Raw genomic sequence first — 22,667 nt, 5'->3', positions numbered from 1 at the left:
TTTCGAACTACTTTTCAACTAAACCAAGCTCGTCGATTGAAGGAACAAACTACAACCATGAGGATCATAGCTACCACCTACGGACATCACCGGGTGTGACACTCCGACTGGTCACTCAGCCTGGTGACACTAGTTCATCTTGAAGTACTGCGGCAGGTTCGATGTCGGAGAACCATCGTAACTTTAATAACTCAGCTGCCATACATATCGATGTCGGAGAACCATCATAACTTTCTAGTAACTCAGCTGCCATCTCGAACGAGTTTCAAGCAGGGAGTAGTACAATACTAGTACAATACTACTCCCTGGTTTCAAGTCTTGCATTTTCTCACATCGCAATCAAAAACTTCCAGTACGAGGATTTTTAGTTGCACAAGAGTGGAGAGAACGACTGTCTTTCAGCCTGCTCCTGCCTGACAAAGTCGAAAGCGGGAATGCACAGGAAAAAGGAAAAAAGAGTATCCTCACTCTTTTTGAGTCTTGGCGTGCAATTGATATTATAGGATCATCGAAATCCAACCTCCTTTTTATTTTTATTTTTTATACAAACGGGTAGAGGGGACGGCTCGATACCAGGACGCTTTGACAGCAAAATTTGTATAGACCCAAACCGATCATCAGCGTTGATTTTTCACTCGAAATAATATGTTTGTGGAAGGAAACTGGCATGTTGAAGTTTGCTCTGGGGCCAGAGTCAATCGAACTGAGCCACTCCTTTGTGTTGACCCATTGCCTCCAAGTTGCCCAATTTTTCGCTTCAAAAAAGTTCAAATCAGAGGTGGCTCCAAACCGGACACGTTTTAGAGTGCACGTCAAATTCACTCTGGGTCTGAAATAAGCTATCGCTCCACGACGGCCAGTGCAGAGTAACAATAAGCCTTGTGTGTGCTTCCATTAGTTTTGATTGGTATGTGGTGCTTTATTGGCGAGAGGCGAGCCGCTGTTTACCTGCGACAAGAAGTTGATTTTTCGAAAGTCGTAAAACTCAAGTCGCAGTGCGAAGCAACACGTCAAAAACTCACCTGCTTGATATGGCGCTTCTGGTCATCGCAGAGCCATGAAATTTTGGCTCGGAGTATAACACATCGTAGTCTCACTGTGACATATGTTTTCTAATCAAAAATACCAAGAGAGAAAGTGAATATTGAGTCCGTTCCGGTTTGCAACCTGTGTCCTATTTGAAACCGTCCCCTCTACGAGTGTTCAAAACCATTTGAACTTCATACTGTTCGTCTTCTTTTTGACATGCTCTCTTTCCATCGTCCTTAGCTTTTGTTTGTTGTGAGCTGTTTTGGCTATCTCCTACACTTACTGGGGGATGCCAAGTGATGCTTTTGAGAGGCTGGTGATGGCTGTGAGCGAGACTGTTTGCCGATCGGCGTCGTCCTCGCTATAGCGATGAAAATACTAGTTACTGCGCACCTGGCAGATATCACAACACGTCGGAGCGCCCAGGAGCAAAGGAATCTTGGGTTTTCACTGGAATCTAGTTCCTCCAGCATCGTGTAGCCCACCGTCGGTGAATGGCCGTCCAGAAAGGTCGAACCTGGTCTTCCGCAGCATCTCGCAGTCCTGCGAGGCACACTGAATACGCCTGTCATGTATTCTAAAAAATAAAAAAGTCACGAAGTAGTGGACTCTATAGTGATGAGTCTATCCTATTATGCTGAAAAAGACGTAGGAAATGTGACTGGTGTCTGTACACTGGACGCCAGTATCCCAGTCTTCTCCTGCAGGATCTGTTTGACATTGACATACCGGTATGCAGTGGGTCGACATTGGCCTGGTTTGGCAGCTATCGTAATAGTATCTGCCTGGTTGGATGTAGCAGGTTGGCGTTTGCTCGTCGTCCGGTCCGGAATTTTCTTGTAACGCACGGTGGAGTACGCGCAGGGTTTGTGATCATCCCTGTTCACTTCAATATTATACAAACACAACGTTCCCTTTGTCACTCATCTTATCCCGAGTGCTGAATTTGCTGACGATATTGCACCACACTTGTCACAACCTACCGCCACTGCTGACGGTGGCGACTGGTTCGTCAATGGCTGTGACCAGGCTGATTGACTAGCTTCAAGACGGCGGCCTCGTTGTCAACCCAGCCTAAAGGCAGATTTTATCGATCCAGGCTCAGCGCCATGTTGACGATGCCCTAGTGACTGTCACGGTGTGTCATGGACTGCATTGCCATCAGCGATCATTGCCGTTCACCTTGGTGAAGCCCTCAACAACTGGCTCAGCCCATGGGAGTCTCAAGTGGACAAAGTTGTTGCCAAAGTAGCTCAGAAGATTGGTGCATCGTGGTGTAGGTGAGCACATAACTAGGACTTCCCAGCGCATATTTGTCCAGGCTGCGATACTACGTGACATGCTGTACTGCACATTCTTTCCAGCACTGCAAGGCCGGCAGCTGGACCGACTGCAGGGGCCGCGCACATGCAGGCCGCCTGTTGCCAGTGCAGATTACTGGAACGTTCTTTCCTTCTGAGATCCGTGGAATAATAACTTTCTTAGCTTCAAAGCAAGTTGCTTACCTTTCTGTTGTCCTCCTGGTGTCCATACAACAATAACCTACTGCAATGTTTTATTTTCCTTTCCATTCCCCAACCAATGAATACTACAACGTCGATTCTCTTTCTGCATACTTTAGTGTGTGCCCGCGCGCGCACGTGTGTGTGTGTATATCTCACTCGCCACTCGAAGTTCTGTTCCCCATGACTGAAACACTGCCTGTCCTTTCAGGACCTGCCATAATCTGCAGATGGGAATTATTGTGTGTGTGTGTGTGTGTGTGTGTGTGTGTGTGTGTGTGTGTGTGTGTGTGTGTGTCCCAGTCGTCGACCACTTTTGTTTGCTGTTTGGGTGTCTACACGCAAAGTCAGTGATTGCAATGCCTATAAGTGTGCCCGCAGCTCCGCGCGGAGGGAAGTCAGACGCGTCAAGCAGGAATGGCTACTCAACAAGGCCCAGGATTGCAAACGTTTCAGCCTCACGTCCAAGGGTGGCTGGGAGTGCATCAGACACATCCAGGCTGCGTTTCAGGGACTAAAACCGAAGGTCACAACAGCGATCAAGAATTCAATGGGACAGGTTTGTGACACCCCGAGGCCACGAACATGCGGTGGCGGGAGCACTTTGGGGGAGTTCTCAATATCGTCAGCGACTTTGACGTGGAAACCCTCGACTCTATTCACCAGCGTCCGGTCTTGGGGGAGCTTGCGGATGTTCCCGACCGTGTGGAGATTCGTAAGGCCATGCAAGCACTGAAGAACGGCAAAGCTTGTGGTAGCTCTGAAGTCTTTGCCGAGATGCTGAAGTATGGTGGTCCTGTTCTACTGGGTAAGCTGCAGGCATTGCTGGAGGAGGTATGGCGGGCTGGTCGAGTACCGCAGGATTGGGTGGATGCCATCCTGGTCCCTATCCCCAAGAAGGGTGATCTGAGTCTGACTGATAACTGGCGCGGGATTGCCCTTCTCGACGTGGTTGGCAAGCTTGCTGCACGGCTTATAGCGGACCGTCTGCAGCGTGTTGGGGAACAGTATCTGCCTGATTCTCAGTGCGGTTTTCGCAGAGGCAGGGGCTGCTCGGATATGGTATTCTCTGTTCGGCAAGTCGCAGAGAAGTTGCATGAGCATTCTTCCAAGGGATTCGCAGTATTCATTGACCTCCGAAAGGCCTATGACTCGGTGCCGCGGGCCGCCTTGTGGAGGGTGCTTGCAAAGCTTGGCGTACCAGAGGTGCTGGTTTCCGTAATTCGATCGTTCCATGTCGACATGTCAGCATCTATACGCATTGGTGGCGAGCTGTTGGAGCCGATTGCGGTGGGGAACGGACTGCGTCAAGGATGCACTATGGCCCCGATTCTTTTCAATTTGTACATGCTTGCTGTTGTCGAGAAATGGCATGAAGCAATAGCTGGTGACGACGAGATTGGACTATCAATTTGTCAGTTTCGTCAGGACAGACTGTTCAACACGCGTCTCCGAGCATACACCAGGGCTCCACTAACGGAATGCCAGTTTGCGGATGACTCTGCACTTCTTGCCAAGACTCACCCCGGTGCAGAGAGAGCACTCGCTGGGTTTGAGACTACAGCTTCTGCCTTTGGGCTCAAGGTTAACATGGCCAAGACAAAGTTCATGGCTATTGGGACTGGGGTGGTGAACGAGGACATGGCACCTTTAAACGGCACGGTGGAGCACGTGCACTCCTTTCGTTATCTTGGATGCCATGTGACACCGGATGCCAGGTGTACCTATGATGTGTCGCGTAGGATTGCTGCTGCATCGGGCGCTTTCCACAGTTTGAAGGATGCAGTGTTCTACAACTCGGACTTCACCATCGGCATCAAGCGTGTAGTCTATGGCGTCACTGTTCTGGCTGTCCTCCTGTATGGTTCTGAGACTTGGACAACACGGCAAAGGGACCTGCAGCGGCTTGACGTGTTTCACCATCAGTGCTTGAGGATGATCTTGCACATCGGTCGTGCACGCCAGATTGATGAGCACATCTCCAATTTGCAGGTGCGGAAATGGTGGGGCGACTTGGAGCAGCCGGCTGACAAGATTTGCAGGCGGCGGCTGCAGTGGCTGGGCCATATGGCACGTATGCCGAGGGGCGACCGCATCCCTCGTCAGCTGTTGTTTGGCTCCTTGCCATCGAAGCGCCCGCCCCATGGTCCGAGGAAGCGATGGAAGGACGTGGTGCGGACCGACCTGGCGGCAATTGGCATTGAGCCCAATTCCTGGCTCGACGTGGCAAGTAATCGCCGTGAGTGGAAGTCCCAGTGCCTTGATGGGGTGGATCGTATTGTACTTGCCCGTCAAGAGCCTGTCGACAAGCCTCTGCTTTGCGGTGTGTGCAACCGCAGTTTCCGCCGCCGTCAGGATATTGCACGGCATCGTTGTACATCGCGGCGTTCAATAGCAATTATAACCCGTGGGAATGCGCCGTCACGTCAGTCGTCGGGTCCTGGTGCCGCTTCCCGGAGACAGCGCTAATCCAAGAGCTGCCCCGTATGGGGCCACTTAGCCAGTCATGGCAGTGGAGAAGAAGGAAGGAAGAAGGTGTGTGTGTGTGTCTGTGTGTCTGTGTGTGTGTGTGTGTGTGTGTGTGTGTGTGTGTGTGTGTGTGTGTGTGTGTGGTGTGCGTCTGTGTATGGGGATATTGTCTGTATCGGCTTTTGGTACTAATGAGTAATGTTCAGGTCTGTGCTGGCATGCATGTGTGAACATGAAATTGTTTGGTTCTGTGCATTCTATGTTGTATATTATTGTATGTATGTGTGCATTTCCACGAACAGCGTAGATGAGCGTGGAGAGTGCATTCATCCCTCGTCAACCACTTCCCCCTTCAGACTTGGGCTTACTAGAGTTTTTTCTGCGTACCTCTCATTTTTGTTTGTTTCCCTCTGATACTGTATTGATGCCGGTACCTGTTCCTCGATGTGTTCCTCTATCTGCAGTCGCCTTTATCCTTCGGTCAAGTTAACGTTTATTGTGCTCTATTTATCGTGCGAATCAAAATAAACAATAATAACACAAGTCACGCTAGAGTGACAACATGTGCGTGTAGTAGGGTTGATGCAATGGGACATTATAATTATGTGGAACAGAACACACATTGGGCAGATTGATTGGGCATCGTTGATTGTGCTCAGTCCAAACAGTGAACATAATAATTATCTCCAGTGGCAGACCGTAGCGGCTAGCCTCTAATAGGTAACTGGCACTAGTCGCTACTGCTTGTTTGACATGTGCCGCCAGAACACCTGTTGTGTCATGCTATAGATGCACATGCCCTATTCTGGGGCATACTGAGGTACTTTGATTTTGTTGACTGCATGTAGACAGCATCCACTAGTAGTACACGTAGACCTTGGCTATTTGTAGGTCAACCACCATCGCATGGATCAATCGGTGACTATGCACTTGGAGGTTGGAATAGCCCGCACTGAACAGATCTTGCCATGGCCCAGGGAGTAAACTCGCTTACTCGACTATCCCGGTTTTAGTCATCCAGCATGAGTGGCGCAATTTGTCCATACCATGTTGCGAGCTCACAGTTGTTTGGGCAGGTTTCGAGCTGCACCACGAAACAAAGCGAAATAAGAACGACTGTAGAGCAAGGAAGCGGCGAGACGGCACTTCCAGGACGAGACGGGCAGTAGAGATGTGTTCACAGCATGAGCAACCTCTCAAACCCTGCCGGTACTCCACAGTTACAAGAAAATGCCGGACTGGACGACGAGCAACTGCAAACCTGCTACATCCACCCAGGCAGATAGCTGCCAAACCAGGCCAATGTCGACCCACTGCATACCGATATGTCAATGTCAAACAGATCCTGCAGGAGAAGACTGGGATACTGGCGTCCAGTGTACAGAGACCAGTCACATTTCCTACGTCTTTTGCAGCATACAGGATAGACTCATCACGATAGAGTCCACTACTTCGTGATTTTTATTTGTAGAATACATGACGCGTATTCAGTGTGCCTCGCAGGACTGCGAGATGCTGCAGAAGACCAGGTTCGACTTAAGAATCCTTTCTGGACGGCCATTCATCGACGGTGGGCTACACGATGCTGGAGGAACTAGATTCCAGTGAAAACCCAAGATTCCTTTGCTCCTGGACGCTCCGACGTGTTGTGATATCTGCCAGGTGCGCAGTAACTAGTATTTTCATCGCTATAGTGAGGACGACGCCGATCGGCAAACTCTCGCTCACAGCCATCACCAGCCTCTCAAAACCATCACTTGGCATCCCCCAGAGGTATAGGAGAAAGCCAAAACAGCTCACAACAAACAAAAGCTAAGGACGATGGAAAGAGAGCAAGTCAAAAAGAAGACGAACAGTATGAAGTTCAAATGGTTTTGAACACTCGTACCACCAACTATACCACTTTCAATAAATTGTGACGCCATTTTGTTTTAACACGCATACGGTCCATTGTCCATAAAGGGACGGATGTAAAAATTCAATAGTCGACCCAGTGGCTTACAGTCTCTCTCTCTCTCTCTCTCTCTCTCTCTCTCTCTCTCTCTCTCTCTCTCTCTCTCTCTCTCTTTCTCTCTCTCTCTCTCTCTCTCTCTCTCTCTCTCGCTCTCTCTCTCTCTCTCTCTCTCTCTCTTGTCGCGTAGCGCTGGACCAGGGACGTTACACCTGGAGGCACGAAAAAGTACTCGGGGTCATCGTCAGGAACATGCGTGAGGATATTCGAATCTGCGCTGCTGCAAACACTGTACAAACCGAAAATTCAAATGAGCTTGACTTCATCTCGTTTTGCAAGGCGGGAGAGAAGCCAGTTCGCGTTCAGCCCAGTCGAAAGTTGGCTACGACTGATCTCCTGTCAGCGGCCTCAGACTGGAAACTTCTTTTCGTCTCAGTAAGTGCAAAGATTTCTTTCCCTAGCTGTGTTGCACTTACCACCCTAAGGCCAGATATAGTTCTGTACTCTACGAGTCATAGGATTGTATTCTGGATTGAGTTGACAGTTTGTACTAAGGACAGGTTCAGTGTCAGTAACTCGCGGAAGGACAGACGGCATGCGGATCTGGCCGATCAAACAGGTGGCAGGTCGTTTCTTTTTTGAGGTAGGTGTGCGTGGTTTCATCCCGGACTCTCTTCGGAGCGCTCTGAAAGCTCTGAAAGCGCTTGGGTTCTCTAATCGAAGAATAAAATTTATTTGTAATTTGTGCAGTAAGACGTCTCTGCGAAGCAGCCACATCATCTGGCTGCGACGTCAAGAAGAACACTGGTCGGAAGATCCACTTTTCTCTCTCTCTCTCTCTCTCTCTCTCTCTCTCTCTCTCTCTCTCTCTCTCTCACTCACTCTCTCCCTCTCTCCCTCCCTCCCCCCCCCCTCCCCCCCCCCCCTCTCTCTCTCTCAGGGTTGCACATGAAGCAACTAGCGCTGCATGCATGTACATGTATGGCGTCATTCGGCTACGCTTCGTGAACTTCAGTCAATCCTTGAATTAGCTAGCACAAAGCCTCTACAGGCATGTGCATGTGAGTTCTGAGCATACTAGAAAACAGGCAGCATAGATCCTTGTGCGATTAGCACTTTGGAGAACACCATACCTATCACATTCAAGCCTTATTGCCTATGTGTTGTTTATAAGGCTAGAGCACGTTAGCATACTCACCAATGGTCCAGTTCCCAGTTTTTGGAGAAATCTTTGAGTTGCGTGTAACTACTGTATGGGTTGATACTTGTCTTGCGTATGCAGCTTTCCTTGTTGTAGGCTCCCTGACAGTGGAAATAACCTTCATCATCACAGAAACGATGAACTTTATCGGAACGATCAAAGTAGCCTCTGCCGGTCATCTCTTCTTCGAACCTAGTCTTTATCTTCGACAGTGCCTGTTCTAGGATATGCTCTTCTCTAGGGGATAGCTTCTTGAAGGCACGTGAACTGATGTTTGGAAGATAGTTTGAAAGACGACGATGTCCAGATTGCCTGAGCACCGGAACACAGCAAAGTCCAAAAACGTTGAAAACAATTTTTGTTACGTTTGTACAACAATCAAAGGGAAAGAGACGGCGGAAAGCCATACGAAATAAAGAGCTGGAATGCAAAACCCGCTAAATCCTTTTTTGTGAATTTTTGGTACGATCCCATACCTATCCTTGCCCAACCCTGAGCTCTATTTCCCACTCACCATATTAGACAGCGAGGCCCTAGGCTGTGAAGATCCCATTGTCAACCTGTACGATACCCTCAGCATATTCCTACTTCTTTCTCCTTTCATACTCGAGAGCATCGATTGGCTCGGTAACATACCGTATTCTACCGGTTGTGAGTCGACCCCGGTTATCCAGAGGTCTCAATCCTGCGTTTTAAAGTTTTCACACAAAGAAGCACTACTAACCACTCCCTGCTACTAACACATCATTCTTGGAGGGTATACCGTCCCAATCCTTGAAAAAGGCCCGCAATAAATTGGCAAAACTGTGGACACATGGTGCACTCGTGCATGCAGGGCAGGTCATTTTTTGTAAGATACTGATAGTTTCTGGTTATATGTCGAATCCCGGTTGTAAGTCGACCCCCACCCTTTCTCCTTCTATTTTTAGTCGTAAAAGGTCGACTTACAACCGAAAAAATACGGTACATGTATAATTATAACGACATCAGTCGGTCTGGGAGTGTGCGATGCCTGGCACCAGTTGACCCATGCAATTGGATTCCACTGAACAGCTCTAGTGCAGGAGTGGCCAATAATGAGACCTTTCCAAAGATGCTAGCCACTTTTTTGCAATTTTTCATTGTTTTTGGAGAAATCACATTTTTTCGCAACTTTCTTCATTTTGCAAACTACTGCGCAAGTAAGTCTTCTGCAACCTTGCCTCCTTGGCCCCATGGCCCATCATGGCATGGCAGTTGAACAGTAGAGTCACAGACCCTCTTGCGAGCACTGAAATGATGGAAGATGCGTGCAACATGCTACTTGCACTGTGTGAAGTAGTAGACAAGGTACTTCACCAGTGGCGGATCTAGGGGAGGGCGTGGTGGGCGCGCGCCCTCCCCTCAAACAGTTCGATTTTTTAGTGCATGCACATGGGCAGTTGCGCAAGTGTTTGCACATGCTGTGACAAGTAGTTTCTAGTGTCAGAAAAGAAAGTTCTTCTGAACACGGAGTAGTTGACTTTGGACCAAGTTTGGTTGACTTTTAGTTTTGAAATTAGTGTTCAGTTGACGATCTTGTATAGCTAAGTCGGTGAAGGGGATGGCGCACCGCCCGCCCAAGCGGCTAGGGAGCCAACAAACTCTCCACGGATTTTTCGCGAAGCGAACTTGCGCTTCGTCAGCTGCTCAGTCGAGCGATCCGTCTTTGGAGGAGAATTCGGACCACCGCGAAGATCCTGAGATCGAGGTCTGCTCAGACTCTGATCTTCCCCAAATGGAATCCGAAGTAGATTCTGACGACGATGGTGGGACCGTCGGTAGTAGTGATGCGAGTCAGGAGCGTTTACCTGTTGAAACTATCGCAGATGACGACGTTGTGACTGTCACGAATGTGGCTGGTGGCACTGCTACGCAGCGAAGTTACTCGGATGCTGTTGTGTTGATGCAGCTATTGGCGGTGCAACTCTCAGCGATGCAGAAAAGCGCAACATACTTGGGAACCGGAAGCCTGATAAACAGACGGTGTTTCCATCTAGGGATTATCCCGACAGCCGCCGAAAGACCGGTACTTCCACTCGCTCGCTGCTACTGAAGTGGTTTGAGTGGCTTGCCTATTCCGGAAAGGCTGGCGAGGAAGGCGTTTTTTGTGCGCCGTGCGTCCCGTTTCCTACATTGCATCGACAAGGATCAACCCGAGGTGAATACCTCATCATCCATTCTTGCTGCTGGACATGGCCATCCAAGTAATCGTATATTTTATTATTTTGCCATTGTTCTCGATCTCAGCATGTCTTGAGCTTTAAAGCACTATCTTTACACAATTCAATGTAGTACGGCTATGTTCTACTACAGCCAGAGTCCTCAATGAAGTGGTTGAAAAAGTGGGAGTGAGTGCATGTGCTAAAATAGTAATTCTACATAACCGCTAAGCCTATGACGTAAAATAGCCGCTATGTCGTAATGTGTACAAAATACAGGTACCGCATAGGTTCCCTGTCATGTATATTACCCGCGCCCTCCCCTCAGCTGAACTCTGGATCCGCCGCTGTTCACAGCAGGAAGAGGTATACTGTCTTTTATAGAGTTTTCTGTGGCTGCACTTCTGAGAGAGCTTTCACTGTCTTTTATAGAGTTTTCTGTGGCTGCACTTCTGAGAGAGCTTTCACTGCTTTTAAGTTGCTCCAGGGATGAGCAGAGAAGCGCTCTGGAGCTAGCCTGGACGAGACCGTTGAAATGTCTGTGATCCTTCGATTCAACAAGAAGCGCTGAAAAATGCATCAAATGTACTACTCGAAGTATGTGGCAGCACCGAGCAATGCTGGTATGCCATGTATACCAGGCTAAGCTCCAAAAAAGGACAAAAACTCAATCAAAGAGTGTTCATTTTCCTTGCTTAACTTGCTAACTCTGTGAGCATATGCATCCATATGTAGCAATGACTTTACTCAGGTAGTTGTGCTGCGCTACAGTGTTGTCTAATTCCGTTACCAGCTTTTGAGCCTTTTCTGACAATATGGATGCGATTTCAGCTCGCGATCTGCAACGGAGGCGTGCAATGCGGACTCGCGAAATGCCATTCACAGAAGAAGTCAGTGATGCGACGACGCCTTGCTGATTTGGGGGGGGGGGGATATTGGGGCAGAGTTCAATGCAGGTGGGTACGTCACCATGGTATTTGCGTGGTTTGGTACAACTTGTACAAATTTACAGGCAACTCTTGAACCTTTGTACAACTTTGCTCCAGAAAAGGTCAAAATCGTACGCCACATCGCTTGTCGCATCGCAAACGTTTTAACTTCTGCGATGGCCCAGTTGCGGCAGTTGCGTGGACTGCGAGATGGCTACGATTCGGGGATTTCCCAGTTTCGCAAAACAGCGTTCCTGTCACTCGAGTTGAACCTTGGAGTGAAAGTATAAAGTTGTAGCCTGCAGGCACGGTGACCAGGTGACTGGTGTACGCATGAGCACGTGACCGCTTACTCACCCGTGTTCGACTGGCCTGGGAATATGGGCTGAACGCTGCATTGCAGCCTTTTCGGACCAAATCCAGTCGCCTCAGCGTCCAAAACACTACAACATATGGACCAATCGCAGTCATCCCTGCTTTTATAAAAGCGAAACGGCGCTTCTAGTGACTTTTTGCATACAAAATGTTCGGTTAATGTAGGAGTTAACCGTTGTTAACAGTCACGTACCATTGCTTCGCTGTTGGCCTTTATAACGGGTTGCATAACCCTCCTTACGTGTGTGCACGATCTTGCTCTCTCTACATACTGCTGTGTATCCAGTGCTGCCAAATAATTTTCGCCTAAAATCGGACACCCTTCACCGCCAAGCTGCAAGGCTGGCCACATGGTGCGAATTTTTCTCCTCGGCATTTTTTTACAGAGAATTCAAAATATCGCCTAAAACACCATGAAAAATTCGCTTCGTTGCCATGGTAACCCCAGAGTTGTCATGAATTTTGTAATGATGAGTGTGGTCGCACACTGACTCTGTACAGACTGTCAGTGTACATGCCATCCAGCCTGATCCAGGCATTTTACTTTGCACTTCCACAGCCAAGCGCTAGCCTTTTTAGAAGCAAATGTACAGTGATTTGTGCCTTCAGTTGCGCTGAAAAGTGAAAGTACAGGACTTCTGCATAGGAAAGTAATGATCTCCGACATTTTGGCTGCTTTTCGGACGTTTCCCTTTTCGGACCGGTTTTCGAAAGAGCCTTCAAAAATCGGACACTGTCCGAAAAATCGGACGGTTTGGCAGCACTGTGTATCATAGACATCACATGCCCACGCTCTGCGCATGCGCAGATTTCCTGTGCGCACAACAGAGCTTGCTGTCTTTCCAGTTTCCTTGCCTGCAGTCAGCTTTCAAATTCTGAACTCAAAAATTCTGATATCTGATTTGAGTTTGCCTCCGTCCTGCTTCAGAGTGTCAGTCCTAGTTCTGCCGATTGGCTGCCGCCTTTAGGATTCGCTTTCCTTGTTCTCTCTCAGCTCAGTCCCGTCAGACTCCGTGTCTTCAGCGGCCAGAGATTATTTGAGTATTATATTCTCACGATGGCTCGTTTCTCGACCAGAAAAAAGACGCCATCGGCCAGAGTGGCAGCTCAACCTTCGGATACAGGACGTAATGTGCGTGTGCGGCGAAATCCTGTTCGTCTTCAACCGCCCAGAACTCCAATATCTCCCCACTTGGATTCTGTTGTCTCCAATGTAGCGCCGTCAGTTTCTTCTGCCGCCGCCTTGAATGTGGTCCCTGATCCCGGGGCGGCAACTCAAACTTCGGCTGCAGGCAGTAATGCGCGTGCGAGGCCAACTCCTGTTCGTCGTAAACCAACCGGGACTCCATTATCCACGGCCTCTGTTGTCTCCGACGTTGCGCCGTCAGTTTCTTCTGCCGCCGCCTTGAGTGTGGTCCCTGATGTACTTGCTTCGGCTGTTTCTCAGGCCGTTGGCCAGGTCCTCCAGGCCCTGATGGAGCGAGTAGAGCAGTTGGAATCTGCTGCAGCCGTCGTGCCGCTTGTCAACTCCAGCTCCGTTCATGCATTGGGCCATCCGCCGGCTGCTCGTCCGTCGCTCTCTGTACCTGATAAACTCCGCGGGCGAATTGAACGCGACGAGTTTATTGACTTCGACGACCTCCTCCCGGACCAGCTGGGTGTGGAGCCCGATGTGGTCCAGCTAGCTGTGGGGGCCAACCGCTCTGTCCAACTTGTACAGAAGCCAACTCAGGCCCAGGGCCGCCATGTCCACGATGTAGCGTCATGGGTCGAGGCGTTTACTGTCTACACAAGAGTAATTGTCGCGGCGGCTCCAGATAGGGCGAATGATTTGCTGGCATATCAGGCCACTATTCTGGATGCAAATAACTCGTATCAGGTGGACGCATGGCTAAGTTATGACAGGCGTTTCCGGCGCGCCATAGCCTCCCAACCACTGTCGTACGACTGGGCTATCATCGACTCTAATTTGTGGCAGTCGTCATTCACCAGCCGTGGTCGCCCGCCATGTTCGCGCTGTTCTCTGGTGCACCCAGTGGCCCAGGCCCGGTGTCCCTTTAGACCAGGGCCTCCATCCGTCGGCGCTGGGAGTGGAGGTCCGCCGCAGTCCAGCGCGCCAACCCATCTTGGGAAGCGTATCTGCCGCAACTTCAACAAGGACCAGTGCAACGAATAACATTCTGCTATCGTGTCCATGTGTGCCTTCAATGCCGCGGGAAGCACCCAGAAGTCAAATGTGGCAGGGGACAGTCCGCCACCTCAGCGTCTGCTCCGTAAACATTCTGTGGAGACCCCATCAATGTACGCCGATTAGCGGGCTCCTTAACCGTCATTCTTATCACTCCTTCTCTCACTTTGTGTTGCATGGGTTGTGTCATGGTTTCACGATAGGCCATTTTGCTGCTATATCTGGTGTTCATAGTTCTCCCAATCACCTGTCGGCTATCCGTAATATGCAGTATGTTTCTTCCTATTTGACCGAATGTTGTGAAGCTGGGAAAACAGCAGGTCCATTTCCGGAGCCACCCTTTCTGTGCATGCAGACATCTGGTCTGGGTGTTGTGCCGAAGTCCAATGGAAAACTTCGTGTGATACATGACCTGTCGTCTCCCGATGGCAGCAGTGTCAACGATGCTATACCACGCGGCAGTTCAGCCTGCATTACGACTCCGTGGACACCGCAATTGCCGCCATTATGCGCCTCGGCAAGGGCTCCCTCTTGACAAAGGTAGATATCCGTAATGCATTTCGCCTGTGTCCCGTCGCCCCCTCGGACTGGCATCTTCTCGGGATCCGTTGGAACGGCATGTACTATTACGAGAAGGTCCTTCCATTTGGTCTCCGCTCCTCAGCATTCATCTTCAACCAGCTGGCAACGGCTATCAACTGGGTCCTTGTCCATGTCGGCTCCTTGCCCGACGTAATGCACTACCTCGATGACTTCCTCGACATCTGCCCACCAAGCTCCTCCCTGGCGGCCAAGCACAAGGCCATCATCTTGGACTTGTTCCAGTTCTTGAACATACCTGTCGCCACAGAGAAAGTTGAGAGCCCTTCCACTGTCCTCACCTTCCTCGGTTTGGAACTGGACACCGATCGCTTGGAAGTGCATCTGCCTCAGTCCAAGCTTCTGGCCCTACGTCGTTTACTCTCTACCACCCTTGACAAGGGTTGCGTGCTCAAACGCGAACTCGCCTCACTCCTGGGCCACCTCTCGTTCGCTTCCAGAGCAATTCCTGCCGCCCGTACATTCTTACGCCGCCTGTATGACCTCGACAAGGCCACATCTGAGACGTCATCTCACCGAATGCTGCACCTCTCAGCCAAGGGCGACCTGAGCTGGTGGCACCAGACTCTGTCAACATGGAACGGAAAGTCATTTTTCCTGCTAGAGAAGTGGATGCCCAGCGCTGACCTCCAGTTGCAAACCGACGCAAGTGGCACCATTGGATTTGGAGCCTTCTTCGATGGTCGCTGGTTCAGAGGTGACTGGTCTCCGCAGCAACTGGAACTAAGCATTACCTACAAGGAGCTCTTCGCCATTGTCGCAGCCTGCGCCACATGGGGGATCGAGTGGCTGCGGCTGCGTGTGGAGTTTCAGTGCGACAACCAAGCTGTCGTGGAATGCCTGAAGACCGGCACGAGCCGGTCTCCTGCAGTCATGGCACTCATCCGCACTCTGTACTCAATCTGTGTGAAGCACATTTTCCTGATCCGAGCATCGCACCTGCCAGGAATTTCCAATACCATCGCTGATGCCCTGTCCCAGAACAAGATGGATGCCTTCAGGACCTTTGCTCCTACAGCTGCGGAGCGGCCTGACACCATGGTCCAGCCGATCACCGAGTAAGTGCAAAGACATTCACTTAGGATGCAGATAGCGTTCTCTGTCGATCCTACTCCACAATATCAGTCTGCCTTTATGCCTCTAGAACAACGCTCTTGTGCAATACATACTTACCATCTATATTGGTTGTTATCACCCGCTATCTCCTCTGGCCCTAATGGGAATGTCGGCATGGGCACTCCTCCGTAACTGGCCTCTCGCGCACTACTATTAAACTCGCATGGGTCATAAACCGCTCCTGCTCAACGCAGGCCGACCCACCAACTCGCATGGGTCACAAACCGCTCCTGCTCAGCGCAGGCCGACCCACTTGGTCATATACAGCTCCTGCCCTTGGTAGGCCGACCACGCGATTCGTTAACGCGCACTCAATTGATGCCAGCTACTCTGCCCGACATTCCCATTCTTCCAAACTCACTCTCTTGTCTTTTGGTGTGTCGCGTCCTGCACGCGTATGTGTCTACTCTATACTCTAGCATGGGGAGTAGAATGTTAAATGTTCGGTTAATGTAGGAGTTAACCGTTGTCAACAGTCACGTATCATTGCTTCGCTGTTGGCCTTTATAACGGGTTGCATAACCCTCCTTACGTGTGTGCACGATCTTGCTCTCTCTACATACTGCTGTGCATCATAGAAATCACATGCCCACGCTCTGCGCATGCGCAGATTTCCTGTGCGCACAACAGAGCTTGCTGTCTTTCCAGTTTCCTTGCCTGCAGTCAGCTTTCAAATTCTGACCCACCCTCCTCATCCCATTTCTTACTCTTACACTCCACTCCATATATTTTGAAACACATGGATGCGGGCACTCCTCCGTAACTGGCCTCTCGCGCACTACTATTAAACTCGCATGGGTCATAAACCGCTCCTGCTCAACGCAGGCCGACCCACCAACTCGCATGGGTCACAAACCGCTCCTGCTCAGCGCAGGCCGACCTACTTGGTCATATACAGCTCCTGCCCTCGGTAGGCCGACCACACGATTCGTTAACGCGCACTCAATTGAGGCCAGCTACTCTGCCCGACATTCCCATTCTTCCAAACTCACTCTCTTGTCTTTTGGTGTGTCGCGTACTGCACGCGTGTGTGTCTACTCTATACTCTAGTGTCATGGCCGCGCTTGGCGGGTTTGTGACTAGGCTTAGATCAGTCTAGTGGCTACCCAGGTAGACGACCAATATAGTCGCCATCCAAGTTGCTAGCTCACACCTGTTTTCCGGCTCACACAAGGTAGTCGAAGGTTGAAGGGGAGCGATCAAAAAGATACTTTTATTAGTTGGAAGAAGGCGGCTTTTATGTGATTTTGGTTATAGTATAATTGTGATATAATAATTAGTAGGAAATATTAGTATAGCTTCGGGGAGCTCGCTCACCCACATTACATGACAGAAGTACAACTATCAGTGAAGTCCGAGGTTATTCGTACGGCGATCGTGCGACGGAGCCTGGAGTACGCTGACGGATGTTGCCGCAGCTAGAGCGCGCCGCCTTCGTACGGTGTCTTGATTGGGTCACCCTTCATCTTCTGCCCCGTAGGCTCTTCCCTCTCATTACCCCGTAGGGCGCTGCACGGTCAAGCCGTGACCTCTCCCAAAAAGGGATAACGGAGTCCGCAGTGCGCGAAGCACTTGCAGGACCCTTTACGTCGTACGACGCGAGAAGAGGTGCCATGCTTGCTCGACTAACAAAGGTATCAGCTCCCTTGCAGGACTAAGCAGGGTCCCCTCAAGCTCAACAGTGTAGTGAGTACAATGCTGACGACTTGTACTGAAGGTGTAGCCGCCGTACGACAACACTTGTGACTCGAGGCCACGAGTTGTAAGCCATGATTGCTCAACTAACGAAAGTGCCAAATCCTTCGTAGGACTAATCATGGTTCTTACAGAACTCTAGAATATTTCGGAGCCCAGCTTTTGGCTGCTGAACTCAATGCATGGTCGCTTTCACGACGAGTCTGATCCGGGTCATGACACTAGCATGGGGAGTAGAATGTTAATCCCCATCTAGTAGGGCGCAATCACCCAGTTTCGGGGGAAGTGTGCGAGTTCGATTGGGAATAAAGGAGGAAGGGAGCGTCTCAGCTTCCTTGGACCAAGACCATTCGACTTAGCACCTCGAAGACTACAACTGGTGAAAATTTGATTTTAGGGTATATTTCGGACCCCTTTAACAATCAGCTTCTGCGACATAGCATTGCAGGACACTGACCAACGGTACTGACGTTCTACAACTAACTGGCTATCAGCTTTAGCACGTCTTGGATGCCAAGAAATGCTGTTTGCGGACACCATAGTTTAAACTTGTAGTTCCTTGGTCCTTTTCTGTACCATAAATTAATCCTTGGCTCCCCATCTGAGTCTATCCTTAAAAAATGCTGCCATCTATGACTGGAGAGAGAAGGGCTGCCGATGATAATAAGGTAGTTTTGAAACTAGTGTATCTATAACAAATGAGCCAACAGCTCCACTAACGAGCGAGCTATGGAGCAAGTTAAAGGGGAAGTATACCCTAAAATCAAATGTTCGCCAGTTGTAGTCTTAGGGGTGCTGATTCAAATGGTCTTGGTCCGAGGAAGCTGAGACACTCCCTTCCTCTTGGATTTCCAATCGAACTCGCCGCTTCCACCGAAACTGGGTAACTGCGCCCTACTAGATGGGGATTTGTATGCAAAATGTCACTAAAAGCGCCATTCTGTTCTTATAAAAGCACGGATGACCGCGATTGGCCCATATGTTGTAGTCCTTTGGACGCTGGGTCGACTGGTTTTGGTTCGAAAACGGGCTGCGATGCCGTGTTCAGCCCATATTCCCAATCGAACACGGTTGAATAAGCGGTCACGTGCTCGTGCGTACACCAGTCGTCTGGTCATCGTGCCTGCATGCCACAACTTTCACACCAAGGTTCAACTCAAAAGTTCAAATCGAGTGACAAAAACTCGCCCAAACAGGCTATAAGTAGTAGCCTGCGGGCACGGTGACCAGGTGACTGGTGTACGCATGAGCACGTGACTGCTTACTCAGCCGTGTTCGATCGGGAATAAGAGCCAGACGCTGTATCGCAGCCTTTTCGGACCAAAACCAGTCGACACAGCGTCCAAAAGACTACAACATATGGGCCGATCGCTGTCAGACGTGCTTTTATCAGAATGAAATTATGCCTTTACGGTGACATTTTGCATACGAATTCCCATCTAGTAGGGCACAGTCACCCAGTTTCGGTAGAAGTGGCGAGTTCGATTGGGCATAAAGGAAGAACGGAGTGTCGCAGCTTCCTCGGACCAAGAGCATTCGACTCAGCACGCAGAAGACTACAACTGGTGAACATTTGATTTTAGGTTATATTAAAATGGAAACACTTGAAGGAAAACGGTGGAGCACAAGTTATGCGTTGGAGTCCACCAACTAAACCAGGTTTTAAGCAGTCACACGTGGTATATTTCCCCTCTAACAAGTTTCACTGATGTGGCAAAGATGATTTTTTGACTTTTTTTTCAAATTGATAAATGCCTCGAATTTTCACCGCTCGCCCTGGGGTTGCTGTTGCTTTTGACCGGCTTCACTTCAGACGGGTGTTTGGCGTCGAGGTGTCTTTTCAGTGCCTTTGTTGAGCAGCCGTCGTATGAATAGACCGTTTTTGCAAAGATTGCAAGTAGCCTTGCGAAAGGAGAGTTCACTACATGCACTGACTATACTGTATTGTGTATGTCGTACCATATACGGTGCTCGTTAGTGCAAACGAGCTCGCCGCGCACACGAACCGAGTTTCTGGCGAGCGAGCTAACAAGTACCCGGTGAGATCCCTTTAAAGGGGAAGTTAAGGCAAAAATCAAAATTTCACCAGTTGTGTAGTCTTCGGGGTGCTGAGTCGAATGAATGGTCTTGGTCCGAGAAAGCTGAGACGCTCCCTTCCTACTTGAATCCCAATCGAACTCGCGCACTTCCACCGAAATTGGGTGAATGCGCCCTACTAGATGGGGATTTGTATGCAAAATGTCACTAAAAGCGCCATTTCGTTCTTATAAAAGCATGGATGACCGCGATTGGCCCATATGTTGTAGTCTTTTGGACGCTGAGTCGACTGGTTTTGGTCCAAAAAGGCTGCGATACAGCGTTCCTCCTTTATTCCCAATCGAACATGGTTGAAGAAGCGGTCACGTGCTCCTGGGTGCCCAAATCACCTGGTCACCACGCCAGCAGGCGACAACTTTCACACCAAGGTTCAACTGGAGTTCAACTCGAGTGACAGGACTGCACCCAAAAAAGGTCAAACAGGCTAGTAAGTTGTACCCTGCAGGCACGGTGACCAGGTGACTGGCGTACGCAGGAGCACGTGACCGCTTGTTCAACCACGTTCGATTGGGAATAAAGGAGGAACGCTGCATCGCAGCCTTTTCGGACCAAAACCAGTCGACTCAGCGTCCAAAAGACTACAACATATGGGCCAATCGCGGTCATCCATGCTTTTATAAGAACGAAATGGCGCTTTTAGTGACATTTTGCATACAAATCCCCATCTAGTAGGGCGCAGTCACCCGGTTTCGGTGGAAGTGCGCGAGTTCGATTGGGATTCAAGTAGGAAGGGAGCGTCTCAGCTTCCTCGGACAACGACCATTCGACTCAGCACCCCGAAGACTACAACTGGTGAAATTTTAATTTTTGCCTTAACTTCCCCTTTAAAACACCACAATTGGTGACCCTGACGTGCACGAATAATGAGTGAAGGTGTCCTTGCCGCCGTAAATATCCATGTTATCTGCCCGAGGCCACTGAGTATGCGAGGCTCTTGTATAGGGTTGGTAGCCGCACACCACTAATACAGTCGACCCTCTTCAATGATGTACATGTATGTGCACTGCATGTCCCTCAACCTGCCACACTGCAGACGGGTATAATGTCCTCCTAGTGGTGTCAGTAAGCTGAACTGCACAACTGAACCAGAGAGCTTGAAAGCTCAGGGCCCTCGCTATGCTTTTTTGCCTTGGTCATCATGCATGTTATTCGAACTGCTGGAAACATTTTTGCAATACAATGGTAAAAATATAGATACGCCCACCCTCCCCATTTCTTTCTGAAAAACAGGACGATCATGAAGTACATGACATTGTATTCCCTGGCTTGACCTACCATGGGATTCGAATCGCACTAGCGCATGCATTTACCCAATACACTTCGCATACATACACATTCTTCCAAGTTGCTTCACCTTATGTGTACGAAATTCTCAACATACGAATTCCGTGGGAACTGGAGGATTAACTAAATTTATATCCTCATCACTGACATCAGGCTCATGCTCATTATTCCAACAAGAGAATACATCTTGACTCTTCCTTTCAATAATTATTCGCTCCAAAGAAGTCCAAGCAATGGACGACAGATAACTCGAAAACAAGAATGATTTCATTTTACAAGAGCATAGCAAAAAAGGAACAGCATGCGCACACAAAGGGGTGCGCGCGTATGTAGAACAAGTTATACGTGCACACGTTACACGTATCTGTGTCCGCTGAAGAAGTTACCGGTACGCAGAAACAGTTACGTAGTATGAGACGCACACTACAAACGAGCGTCTGCAATAGCCAAACGGAATGAAAACCGGTAAATAAATATCTGAGAAGACTGTAATTTTAATGTAAGTTAGTTAGTGACTTCAGACAAATAAGAAATAAATGAATAAATAGATTCTTGAACTTTCTAGCGAAATGAGCATTTCCTACACTCCCCCCAATTGGCCAGTTATGGACAATTGTGAGTAGACCCAAATTAAATGCAGTTATTAGTGATCAGCGCTTGTCTCATCTCATTTGCGTGAGCAGCTGCGCGTCTCTGCGATCTTGGTCGGCGTGCTGGAGCGTCTTCATGCTGCTCAACGTCAACCTGCTGACTGTTAGACAACTCTACGGGATAGAGGCGCTGGACTGGTCTCTTCAAGTAATGGCGCTCCGGATGTGTAGTGGTCCGGCATAGTCAACTCCCACGTAGCTGAATGGAGTAGTCTGCTCTACCCGGAATCTTGGTAGCGGAGGTGCTTTGGGTCCTGTGTATGGCTTCGAGTCGTGGCGACGACAAGTTCTGCAGCTGTGAATAATTTGACGTATCCGTTGACGTCCCTTCACGAGCCAGAAACGTGCGCGAAACTCCGTTAGTGTGGCCTTGACCCCACCATGCATCACTCGGGCATGGCACTCATTAACAATCAGGTCAGTCACGTGGTGATCCTTCGGCAGAAGGTACGGGTGCTTGGTTGTCAGAGGCAAATCAGAGTTCTGGAGTCGGCCACCGCAGCGGATGAGACCGTTGTCCACAAACAGACCGAATTCTGCCTGCCAAGACTTGTAGTGCTGATGAGACGGGAGCGCAAGTTGAAGATGGTTGATCCACAGCTTCTCGGCGAGATCTAAATCTCCAGCCGTGAGTTCGCTCTCACTCTCTTGCCGTTTAGACTTGAAGCGCTGTACGGCCTTCAGCACTGTAGCTGTCACTCTCAGAAGTCGGTTGTAATTGCTGAAGCGGGTACAGTCGATGACCAGTCCGATGTCTGACGATGGATGTGTCGTTGTCAGTAAGGCGGCTGAGTTGTCGACGACTTCCATTTTTCTTCTGCTCATCTCTGCACGGCACTCCTCGGGCATGCTACTAGCGCTGATTTCCTGTCCGTCAGATGTCTCTTCCTCGACGGAGAAGACGTGCGTGGCCAGTGCACTGGTATCTTCTGGCGTGGGAAGTACGGTGGCTGGACCGGATAGGACCCACCCTAGCTCTGTCTCAATGGCCACAGGTCCGTCGGCACCTCGGATGATGTTACCCGTTGCAATAGTCCAGTAGAGGTCCGCGCCGATTAGCAGATCCACTGATCGAGTACCTGTGTCATATCTGGTGTCGGCTAGCGCCAATCCATCGAGGTGACTACAGCACTCCACTGACGTGTGCACGGATTGGCCAGTAATCGGGTCACACAATAGCGGCACAGCATAGGCTTGTACCGTGATGTCCTCGCCGTCGGGGACTCGGATTCCAAGTTGAACTACATCAACTACTTGGGACGTTGTGTTGTCCTGGCCGAACGCCTTGATGATGACCTTACGTTGATCCAGGACCGGCAGTTGCAAAGCGTCACGGAGAGCGCTCGTAACATACGTCCGTTGGCTGCCGCCGTCCATCAACAGTCGGATAGCGGCGCTGCG

At 49.8% G+C, this 22,667-nt stretch overlaps 1 protein-coding gene across 2 annotated transcripts in view; it reads right to left on the bottom strand.

Moving 5' to 3' along the window:
- Window positions 1–22,667, bottom strand: part of LOC135817786 (DNA fragmentation factor subunit beta-like) — a 40,326-nt gene that overhangs the window by 2,497 nt on the left and 15,162 nt on the right. For both annotated transcript variants that reach the window (XM_065331026.1, XM_065331027.1), the window contains exon 5: window positions 8,150–8,464. In XM_065331026.1, the coding sequence (XP_065187098.1) occupies window positions 8,150–8,464 (315 nt within the window). The remainder of the gene's footprint in view (window positions 1–8,149; window positions 8,465–22,667) is intronic.

Source organism: Sycon ciliatum, chromosome 5, assembly GCF_964019385.1.
Source record: "Sycon ciliatum chromosome 5, ocSycCili1.1, whole genome shotgun sequence".
Classification (NCBI taxonomy): domain Eukaryota; kingdom Metazoa; phylum Porifera; class Calcarea; order Leucosolenida; family Sycettidae; genus Sycon; species Sycon ciliatum.
The sequence above is the reverse complement of the archived record's forward strand: the minus strand, read 5'-3'. Positions and strand labels throughout refer to the sequence as shown.